This window comes from Brienomyrus brachyistius, chromosome 2 (assembly GCF_023856365.1).
Source record: "Brienomyrus brachyistius isolate T26 chromosome 2, BBRACH_0.4, whole genome shotgun sequence".
Classification (NCBI taxonomy): domain Eukaryota; kingdom Metazoa; phylum Chordata; class Actinopteri; order Osteoglossiformes; family Mormyridae; genus Brienomyrus; species Brienomyrus brachyistius.
The window spans coordinates 18,518,377-18,530,730 of record NC_064534.1 but is presented as its reverse complement, the minus strand read 5'-3'; the positions used below and the strand labels follow the sequence as shown (position 1 = coordinate 18,530,730).

At 41.7% G+C, this 12,354-nt stretch overlaps 2 protein-coding genes across 2 annotated transcripts in view; one reads left to right on the top strand and one right to left on the bottom strand.

Annotated features, from left to right (window-relative positions):
• LOC125716164 (basic proline-rich protein-like) overlaps nt 1-12,354 on the bottom strand; it is a 386,857-nt gene that overhangs the window by 44,564 nt on the left and 329,939 nt on the right. The gene's annotated exons all lie outside the window — the stretch shown is intronic.
• On the top strand, nt 2,952-3,873 carry cmlc1 (cardiac myosin light chain-1). The gene has a single exon (XM_048988362.1). It carries the CDS (start codon nt 2,967-2,969, stop codon nt 3,615-3,617), a length of 651 nt encoding a protein of 216 aa, XP_048844319.1. The 5' UTR covers nt 2,952-2,966; the 3' UTR covers nt 3,618-3,873.

Below are 12,354 nucleotides of genomic sequence, written 5' to 3'. Positions count from 1 at the left end.
GATTCCTTGCCTGGTCCGTCTGCCTTTTGTGTGCTCCTCACCCTTTCTGTTTTCCTTCCCCAGACCCAATCCCGCTCCTGAGTCTCCCGCCCTGTCTGCCCCTGGACTTCGCGTCTCCCATTCCATGTCCAGTGCCTGTTTGTAGGACTGACCACCCCGGCTATCGACCCCAGCTATCGCCCACGACCACGATTCACATCTCGTCCCTTCAAACTCTACTGCTTGGTCGATCGAATAAAGATCATTCTGTCCCGCAATTCTGGGTCCGTGCTTCCCTTTGGGAGATCTCCTGACATTAAAAGACTTGCTGAGGTTGTCATCAAGGCCAACATAAAGCTTGTTGGTGGCTCTTGCACCACACTGGTACGGTCCCAAGTCACGAGGAATTTCTTGTGGAGATAGGGAAACAAATGGATGGGTAACATTTTGGGTTAGTTACATTTCAGATCATGGGTATTTATCCCGACATATCACTTCCCATCAGAGCCAATAGGAACTGATTCAAGATGTGTTCAGTGTTCAGCAAGGTCAAAGCCTGTAATAATTCACAAAAGATGGAAGACAGTTCTGGCTAAATGAACACACACAAAAATATCTAAATCAGATCAAATCAAATTTATTTATATGCATGTTTAAAAAATAGCCGATGCTGACCAAAGTGCTGTACAATCATAAAATGTTTGAATAAATACTATAACGTTAATAGCTATCATAAAATTTTAATTAAAATGCATGCACTGTGAGCTCACTTATACATAAAAATGCCAATATTAAATCAAACAGCAATAAAACAAAAGAAAGGAAAGAAATGTTTCACTCTAACCTTTGAAAAAAAGTAAGTCTTCAATAACGATTTAAAAGTGATTAATGAGGGGTTGGTTTTGATATGATATGGTAAGCTATTCCATAGAGAGGAAGCAGCTATCGGAAAAGCCCAATCATCCCTCCATTTGCACTTCCATCGTGGAACCTCTAAATCAGAAGACAGGTAAAAAAAATTGTTGAAGATTTTAACACTGTTATGATAGTGACATATTAGGTTATAAATGTTTATTAGCTTAAAGCTATCTACTGTGTATAGCAATCCTATCTATTAAAATATAGACTTGTGTTTCAAGCTGCAGGAATCCTCAACTGACAAGTTTACGAATGAACTGGCTATTAACTAGTGGCTATTAATTAGCCCTCACCTTCCTCTTTGAGACAGAAAAATGTATCTGAAAGCCAAACTGTAGTTAACGGCACTAGTAAATCAGGAAGATAAAAAAAAAAACAAACAATTTTTTTTTTCTCTGAAATACCTTAATGCGTTTCCATTACATGCTTTATTTTGGAAAAGCAGGGAGAGGAGCTTTTGGTCTGTCAAACGAAGGCATAAAGCCATCTGAGTTGGTGCAATACACAGCAAAGTACAGAGGGAGTCACGGGTAGGAATTCTTTCCATGTTTTCATCACTGAAGGAGGTAGCTGATAGTGCAGGGCTCACGGCCAATGTAACAAGTGCAATACTCGGACACTCTGAATGTCGATTTTGCAAGTGCTACTGTAGCTGAGTTCTGCAAAGGGCATAAAACAAAAGTGTGGGTTCTAGTCAAGGTGAAGGCTTCAATGGCTTAATGAAGGCTTACATGACATAAGGCCTGTCATTCAGCTTCAGTTTGCGCTACTGGCGATGACAAACACACCAGGAAGGCTATTGCAACAACACTTCTGTGTATAATGGATTGTCCTGCCTTAGACACCTGAAAACAAGCTTCTGTTACATTTTACAGTCAAAGAACGAACTGAGACCTGTTGTCGGTCATCCCCAAAGAGTATCAGCTGATGGATGTTTTTAAAATATTTGATGGGCATCACATTACACTAATTTTGGTAATTTGATGTTGTTACATTCCATTTCCCAAAACTGCATGTGTGTGTGTGTGTTTGTATAAACAGGTATACACTCACAAACAGGATATAAACATATATTTGTGTATTATATATATTTGCACAATGTGTACATATATATATATATACACACACATACTACACAAATCTGCATATATATATATATATATATATATATATATATATATATATATATATATATATATATTAAATTAAAAAAACAGATGAATTAGTAAAAGCACACAATTGAGACATTAAAATATCAATGGTATTGCAGTGTTAGTTGTTAGTTGTGTATAACTAGATGTCACAGAGATATTGGCATTCCATTCATTAGCGAGAAATGGTATAATAAATATCTCATATATTATTAAATCCAGCATATGAGCCTTGTTACACTTTTATCTTAAAGTCGAATATAAGTTGCTAGCCTTTCAACCAGTTACTTAAACCAGTATTTATATCCTCGTAGATGCTAGAGCCCTCAAAACAGAAGCTTCATTGCTATTCTTATCTAAAAGTTTCAGTGCCATTTGTCTCTTCTCTTTCTCTTATAGCGCTTTGTTCTTGCATATAAATCGCATGGAATGCTACAGGAGCACCACAGCATCATTCATGTTCTCATAATAATTCATGTGCTTCATATATTCTATTTAATTCCACATTGGTGATACACAAATGTCTGAATGAAAAGAGTTAGGGGGATTATTTTCAAAAGTCTATATATTTTATTATTTGCACAAGACATTTACTAATTGACTACTTATCTAACTCTGTTTCAATATATGCTTAAAGTATGCTAAGTGTGAATCTAGAGAACATAAAGTACAGCTCCTGATGATTGTTATATCAATCCAGAACCAAAGGTCAAGAGTATGTAGCAAAAGAGCTGTTAATAGCATACAGGGACCTTTTCAGTGAGGTGTTGGCAGAATGCTTCATTATGAAGACAAGTCTATTTCAAGATTCCTCCATTTATGGCATCATATAACGCTAGTTAGCATAGCAGGACACAAGCCCCACCCACGCAGTCAGTCCAACAAGATAACGCTCACTATAAAAGCTTCCCGTGACTTATGTCGTTACGTCGACTCCACACATATTTCCACTTTGTACTGAAGCTGCTACAGTTAAGTGGAATGGCCCCCAAGAAAATCGAGCCCAAAAAACCAGAACCCAAGAAGGAAGCACAACCTCCGCCGAAACCAGCCCCTCCACCAGAGCCAGAACAACCCAAGGCACCTGAGTTTGATCCGCAAAGTGTCACTATCGAATACACACTCGACCAGATTGAGGAGTTCAAGGAGGCCTTCAGTCTCTTCGACCAAACGCCCACAGGAGAGATGAAGATTACCTATGCTCAGTGTGGGGATGTGATGCGAGCCTTGGGCCAGAACCCGACGAACGCTGAGGTGCTGAAGGTCCTTGGCAAGCCACGGCCTGAGGACATGCACAGCAAGATGCTTGACTTTGACACTTTCCTTCCAATGCTCCAACATATCTCTCGCTCCAAAGACCAAGGAACCTTCGAGGACTTTGTCGAGGGCTTAAGAGTGTTTGACAAGGAAGGCAACGGGACCGTCATGGGAGCCGAGCTGCGGCACGTCCTGGCTACTCTTGGCGAGAGGATGACGGAAGATGAGGTGGAACGTCTCATGGCTGGTCAGGAGGATGTGAATGGGTGCATTAACTATGTTTCTTTTGTCAATCACATCTTGGCTGGATAAGCTAAGTGATTCAGTGCAATTTTCATGTAACCAGAAATGTTTTGTCAAGGAATTTTCCCCATTGTACTCGTCTATTAAGAAATACATATTCGGACAATGTAGCTGATTAATTTATATATCCCCACATATTTCCTTTTATAAAAATTGCATTTTGGTTCATTATTTCCAAATGATTATGAAGTGCAGCGGCAGGAATTCCTGCTTTACACAAAGACATTCTCTTGACTGTAAAACAATAAATGTAAATGAACTGTTATCGCACAGTCTTGACTATCCTTAATTTTTCATGATGTATGAATCAAGTAAGGTACAGTAGTAGTTTAAACTGCATCCAATTTAATTTTATATAATTAACATTATTTTATAACCTCATAAACCTAATCACCTAATAAATATATATAGTATGATGCCCAAACTCAGACTGCATATGATGCAATTTAAAATGTCCTTTCGGGTTACTGGTTTGTTTTCACACTAAAAAACAAAGGTCTAGTAGCGAGCCTTCAGGGATGACATAAAAAAGTTACTTAACTGACATTAGCATAAGTTGATTGAGACAGTGTTTGAAGTTAAGTCTAAAGTAACATTCTACAGTGAAATCCTGAAGCTATGACTTTAATTGGCATCCTGCAGAAAGGTACTAAAACTTTTTTTGGCAGTAAACATTTTCATTTGTGATATACAGTGATACCTCGTTATACGTCTGCTTTGAAATAAGTCCAACTTGGTATATGTCCTGTTTGGAAGAGAAAAATTTTGCTTGGCATACGACCTTTGTTTGTAATAGAACTTGTATGGGTCAAAAGGAGTCACGACACCGCGCGCCACCCTTTACCTCTCTCGAGACAAAGCCTCGACTACCCACGGGTGTCAGTACGCCAGTTGCTACCATTCAGTGAACAATCCGCGTATAACTCTCGGTGAATTTTCACGTGATTTTGTGTTTTTTTTTGCGTTTTTTCACTAAGGTAAAGTGAGGTTAAATTTTCATTTATTTCATCTAATTGCTTTTGTATTTATGTATTTTAGTATGAAGCAGCGTTTAAATTATTTTATACAACCCCATCAATGCCAATAGCAATAGGATTTTTTTCATGGGAAAGGATTAATCATTTTCCCTTTACTTCTTATGGAAAAATTTGTTTGGTATACGTCCTGTTTGTTATATGTCCTGTTTGGTATAAATCCAAGTATCTGGAACGGATTAAGGACGTATACTGAGGTACCACTGTAGTTGTAATAATATGGCTGCATTGAATGCACAGGCGTTGATTCCAGTTTTAACAGCACAACTTCTGAAATTCTGCACTATAACCACTGCAGTATTTACATATATATTGCAGCTGGACCATGGATATTTTTTTGCCTATTTATCTACATGGGGGTGGTGCAGTGGTTGGCACTGTTGCCTCACACCTCTGGAACCAGCGTTGAGTCTCCACCTGTGTGGAGTTTGCATGTTCTCCCCATGTTATTGTGGGGTTTCCTCCGGGGTCTCCAATCTAATGCTAAGGTGAACTTGAGTTGCCTATAGGTGTGAATGGTATGTGACTGTGCTTAGTGATGGGTTGGTGCCCCATTCTGGGTTGTTCCCTGCCTTGTGCCCATAGTTTCCAGGATAGGCTAAAGAACTCTGAATAGGACAAGTGGGCACAGAAAACAGACACATGCATGAATTGATTTATATACACCTGTTAATAAAGATTCATGCTCATTGATATTCAAAATTCATTACAAAGTTGCTACTAATATATTGTAAGGAAGTCTATCCATATTTAGACCATGCACTGGGTTGCATGTTAATGAATTGTCATATTAAATTGAAATGAATTTTGTCTGGAACTGATTTCACTAATTAGTAATCAATCACATATGAGGCTCCAGTTTTCCCCTCATCAAACCAGATACATAATGTTAAAATATGTTTACGTAATCAGATGAGTGTGATGACATCTAATGCAATCTATCTGTGTTAAAACATAGATATTTCACACAATACAGGAAGCAGAGAGCGGAGTCCTAGTGCATCCACACCTAGATGTAGATGTCAGCAATCACAGCATATATTTGTAAGATGTTGATTTCTTCATTTTTTGCAGAAAGCAGTTTTGTGCAGCATACTGAATGCTCAGTGCACCGGAATTTTACGCTGAGAGCATATGGTCATTGTGTATAGATATGTCTCACTGAGTAGTGTTAACTACCTGGTTTACATCACAATATGTCTTATATGGTACCAGGCAGGCTGGTTATTTTCCATTACAGTTCCTTGGCCAGTTTCTGATTTGCGAGGAAATGATCAGTTCTGGCATTTCTCTCTACATGAGCTGAAAGACCCCACTCTTTTTGAGTCTTTGGTGAGCACTCAGAGCATCATTTTTACATGAGCAAAGACGTTTCGAGATGTTCGAGATGTATTGTGACTACAGTGCACATCTGCAGCCAGCAGTCTACCTTTTTGCTGGGTATTACATAAAGTGGCAGTGTGCTTTGCTTGGAAATAGCTGTCCATCCACAGTAATGTTTTCTCCAAGGATAAAGTAGACAGTCTGGGTTTGGATGTAAAGACTCCAGATTTCCATTGTCGGTGAAAATTTGTGAAACTGAAGGTGAATGTATATATAAAAGTAAGTTTGTGCCCATCAACCCACAAAAACAACTGTGGAATCATAGTATCCACCTAACTACACACATGTTTATACATTGTTATTAAAGATACCTTGAATATATTTAAGCATGTTTTCATTGACTGGCGTTGGAAAAACACGAATTTTCATGCATTTGTGTGGTGCTCCAGCAGTTGTCTTCAAATGTTAATGGCTTGCTGTTCTCTGAGCAATTTTCACTGAGGATCCAAAAAGTCTACACAATATCTAGTCGAAATATTTTGGGCCCTGAAAGAGACACAATGTCTAATTTGGCTCAGGAAAGAAATAAAATCCAACTGTTATTATACTTAAAAAAACATTAACTGAAATACTACGGCCTTTTAACCAAACAACAGTCGAGCACAGTTCTACTGTAACCCTTTGAATTCTGGCTGTTCACCTGCCCTGTGCAAAGTCATGCAGACTGAGCAACTCTGGTGTCTCCGAATTGTCCTGAAGTCCTTGGAGCAATAGGGGGTTAAGGGCCTTGCTCAGGGGCCCAACAATAAAATCACTCTACCAACCCTGGGTTTTGAAATGGAACAGTATCCTAACCTGCTAAACCACATACTGTCTCCACATTTTTTTTTATTGCAGTTGCCAAAATAACTTAATTGAACACAGTAAAATACTATGATAATAATCACAGTAGAATAGAATTCTAAGGAAATTTACAATTTCCGTCATTCTGATATTTTCAGAATCTAATTAATAAAAAACAAACAGTCCGCGTATAGCACTATTCACACAAATTGGAAATGAATGCCTGGCTTCAACACACGTAGATTGCATTAGATGTCATCACACTGGTCTGTCTGTATCTTCTTACCAATAATGGGCAGGCATATGACCCAGGAAACATGCAGTAGGAGTAGCAGCATATATCACCCACCTCATCACTCGGCTCTTTCCCAAACTCCATCACGCCAATTTAAGAAGCATCAATATTTTGTATTTCTCTGAGCATTCCTACAGGGTATGGATTCATAATCATATTTCCAGTGCTATGTCATGGTAATCATTTGGTTTGTTGTTAAAGGGAACATATAGTAATATTTAAGTTTCAAGTTTTTTAACGGAGTCAGCTATTAGGCATTCAATCCAGAAATTAACCTTGCATTATATGAAATTCAAATATTGTAATATTATAAAGTTTAATAACTAGCTCACCTAAAAATTCTCATTTGTATACATGGCATGAAAAACAATGGAAGGAATAAATGTCATAACAGGAATATACAGTATAAGCAAACATCCGCTTAATCACTCCACGCAAGTGAAAATGCACCGTCAAATATTAACATGCCGTACAATTAAAGGTTAAATGTGTGTCATACAGTTAATGGTTAAACGTTCTGAAGGAATTTCCCTTTATTCATTCTACTCTATGTCACGCCCGGCTCGTCCGATCCTCGTGTGTGCCACGCCCCCCTGATTATCCCCGTGTGCTTCCCTAATCATGCCCAGCTGTATCCTGTTGTTTTGCCCTGTCTTTGTTCTCTATCAGTCCATGTCTTGGCCTGCTTGTGGTCCGTCATTGATGTTAGCTGATGTTAGTGCTGTTGTCCTGCCCTGCCCGCATCCATCTTCCCCTTAATAAATCCCAGTTTTCCCTGACTTTCGCCTGCATGATTCGTTCTTCCCTGCCTCCTGCCCGCCTACCTGCCCATCCGCACCCGCGATCCCTGTCAGTCTATGTAAATGTTTCAGAAAGTAAAACTACCCCAACAATGTACAGCCTCCCCCATATTAATTTCAGCAGTCACGTTTCACCTCTTATCGTAACATACTTCAAAACCATACCTGTTTGTATGCTCCGTATTTCTGTAGTGTAGTGTATGCTGTACATAAAGTTCACTGCTTTATTGCTAGTATAATATTATCCCTGTCTGTTTCATATGAGTTACCAATGCATTTATAACACGTGTTCTAAGGATTAAGAATATTTTAAATAAACAGACAATTCAGTTTTGATGGCTGTATTAACCCCATTAGTGTTAGTAGCTTCTTGAAAATCAGGACATATTATGACATTAATTTGTGTTATATGATTTTGTTGGAATTGTGGGGTCATGGAGCCATATGTTTTGGAAAGAAATGATCATAAGTAATGAATAATATGTCAATTTTGTAAGCACATCTTATTCTGTAGATAACATTACTGCAACACTTCATTCAGTTAAGCAGATAATGTTTGTCTCACCCATAAGGTACCCCTACCACTTTGAGGATATTTATAACTGAAAGTTCCTAGAAATGTATAATCTGCTATTATATCGTCTTCCTGCTGTGCAAGGAAATCTTCAACCTGACAGTTTTTTTATTACTATTATTCTCGGGTTGAAGATCTTTTTATTCCGCCTTTGTGGACAGCTATGTGTCAAATTTTTTGTGATAGAGGGAGTGATGCGTTCAGTGAGTCAGCATTTAAGAACATTTTCATGTCACTCATTGTCAATAACTGTGGTGCAACTGACAGTAGGAACAGTTAAGCAATGATTCAACAATGAGAAATGTTGTTCTGTGCTATGAATGCGACTCAGAACTTTTACGAATCGGTGATTAAACCCTCTGGCTCTGCATACAAAGCTACATACAGTATTGCTTACAGGAGGTAATCATTTTGCCGTATATAAAACACTGACATGTTGGACTCTTCTCAGATAAAAGTGCTATAAATGTGTATATGGGATATATTTCCATTCACTAATTTATGATACGACACACTCAGCCAATCTGATGGACCAACCAATAAGAAACCAATAGTTTGTTACTTGCATTTAATTAAATATCATGACAACCCTACAGCATCTTCACAGTGCTGCATGTTTCTCCTCTAGCAGTCCAAAGACAAGCCCTCACATCTTTTTAGCAGACTCCTTTCTCCAAAGCCAGGTACATTTGAGAAACCAGAGTCAGCCAGTCCCTGGAGCAACTGGGGTTAAGGACCTTGCTCATAAGTTTCTGGTGTTTCTAAGCTGCCCTTAGTGTGTGTGAGCATACAGTGCATGTGCCCAGTGATGGACTGCCTTCCCATCCAGGCTCTACCCCTGCCTCTACTACCTGGGATAGGTTTCAGGCCTCCATAGACCTGGACTGCTGTAGTCCAGCTTGGTTTTCACCAGAAATACAGTTTTTAAATACTGGTCACTTTAATTTGCCCTTTGTTAATTTAAATCTAACATTTATCAAGGGATGGAATTTTTTGCTTTGAATGAAAGAAAACTGTTTAGATTTTATTAATCAATCAATCGATTAATTATTAATTATGATTATTATCATTGTTAGCTGCTTCTCTGACAAACATTTCTGACATAGCTGTCCAGTTTGGGATGGTTGTACATTCAGAGATTTTTGATGGTTGCATATACTTAATGACTTGTCTGTGTTCCAAGAGATTTTCAAAGCCTTTGAAATCTTTTCATGCTGCTCTCTTGATCTATGCCTTTCTGTTGCTTTGTAAAGTTATTTTAAATGCTTATTCACATTCATGGCAGTATAATTTATTTGAATAAAGTAACGAGCTTTGGGAGATTTCATAGATTATGTATTTACCTGTTTGAAAGATGAGTTCTAAACCAGGTTTGCTTGTGGCCCTAGGAATGCGATTTTTCAGCACATTCAGATAAGAGAATCTTCTCAATGCTTTTGTATTCTACTATCAAAGAGTAATTTACAAATATGAAATATATTTGCATGGTAAATTATGACATTTCTGGGGGGGGGGGGGGGGGGTTGTGTGAATTTTGTGTCTAAATTGCTTGTTTGACTTGAATGGGTTTCTAGTTTACCCAGCCCAGTATTGCTGTTTTTCATTTTCTACAGAAGAAACTACAGAGTAGGCAAGTGAGTCTTGATGTGTGAAACGCCGCAGTCTAACATTACTTATTTACAAGGATGAAACCACGGTATAGACAGGGGGGGGGGGACTCCAACAGAAATTTCTAAATCCATTTCCCACAATTCTACCATGGACATGCGATCACTGGTCATAGTCCAATAAAAATAGCTTTTACGAAAAGTAAACAACAATAATAATAATAATAATAATAATAATGCAGATACAGTCAGCCCTCGTTTACCACGGTCAATCAGTTCCAGACTCTACCACGATAAATGAATTTCCACAAAATAGGATTCTTTATAAATTGCATATTTCCGTAGTTAGTCCATACTGTAGAAAACCTGTTTACGACGTTCTAAATATGGTTTTTAACTTTATTAGACATGAAATAACACCCTTTACTCACCATTACTGTTATAATAGCTGGACACGGAAGCAGGAACGGGGAGACAAGGAATCAGAATCTAAGGGTTTATTTGGAATCACTTCAAATGCAGGACACAGGAACATGTAACATCAAAATGTCAATGACAGACCTGGGGTTACAGACTCTTAAATACACCGGAGGAATCATCCATCCATCCATACATTTTCCAAACCGCTTATCCTACTGGGTCGGGGGGGTCCGGAGCCTATCCCGGAAGCAATGGGCACGAGGCAGGGAACAACCCTTCACTCTCACACCCACACCTACCGGCAATTTAGCAACTCCAATTAGCCTCAGCATGTTTTTGGACTGTGGGGGGGAAACTGGAGTACCTGGAGGAAACCCCACAACGACATGGGGAGAACATGCAAACTCCACACACATGTGACCCAGGCGGAGACTCGAACCCGGGTCCCAGAGGTGTGAGGCAACAGTGCTAACCACTGCACCACCATGCTGCCCCCCGGAGGAATCAAACTGACAGAAAACAGCTGGTCACAGCAAGGGTTGCACACGTGATTACTAAGGGGCGACCGGGAGGTTGGAGCAGGAGAGAATCTCGCAGGGGGCGAGGAGGCAGGAGGGGGCACTGGGAGAGGAGAAGAGGAAGGCGGAGGGGACCATGGCGCAGGTGAGAAGGAGGGGGAAGCCGCCGCAGGCAACGGCGCAGCCAAAGCTGGGGAAGGCACCGTCCGACACTGAGCCGCAGTGGGGAGGACCCACAGGCAACCGAGGAGTCAAGGCAGGGGAACCCGGAGGCGGCCGACTGTCTGGGACCTCCTCAAGGACTCAGGGAATAACATACACGGATCTAGCCCCCCTATTCGCCAACCGCGCCACCCGGAAGTGGTACACAGAGCCAGGAATAAACGGAGGGAACACAGGGGGACGAGGAGCAGAGACAGGAGGAACAGAGACAGGAGGCCATACAAGAAAGGTCAGGGGACAGAGCGGAGCCCGAGGGAGCCACAGCGGGTGAGGGGCAGCAGCCGGAGAGGCCGCAGGCGACCGGGAGGCCGGAGTCAGAGGGAACCTTGGAGAGGCAGAGGAGGCAGGGCGAGGGACAGACACAGGGGACGAGGAGGAAGTCGAAGGGGACACCAGGGAAGGCGAAGAAGGAGCTGAAGGGGACACCGGGGAAAGCAAGGAGGGAGGGGGAGCTGCAGCAGGTGACGACGAAGCCATAGCTGGCCCAGGCAACGTCCACCGACGCGCCGGAGTAGGGGGACCCGCAGGCGATGGTGGAGCCGCAGCGGGGGAACCTGCAGGTAACCGACAAGGAGTCGAAGGCGGGAGTGAGGCAGGGTGACGAGGCTTCGGAGGGGGACCCACAGGTGACAGCTGAACGGGAGGCCCAGGACTCCCAGGCGCCCCCTAAGCCCCAGCCAAGGCGAGCAAAGGCGAACCAAGGGGCAGGGAGGGTGGGACCCTCACCCTGCGTCTGTGTCCTCTCTCCTTCCGGGACACAGACATGTGAGGGCCAGGCTTCGGTCGACCTCACCAGGGTGAGGGAAGAGGAGTCACTAGGAACGTCCCCGAGGGGTCCCATTCTAGCTCCTCTACCTCCAAGGAGGGAGGAGCAGTGGTCGGATTGTCCGGGACCTCCTCGGGGACTGGAGCTGGGGGGACAGGAGCTGGAGGGACAGGAGCTGGAGGGACAGGCCGAGGCGGCGCCTCGGATGTAGCGGCTGCAGCAGGAGGCGGAGGGAGCACTTCGGGTGGAGGCGGTGCCTCGGGCGTAGCTGCAACAGGGAGCAGGACAGATGAAAGGATCTCGGGTCGCAGGACAAACAGGAACGCCATGGGCTGTGGAGATGC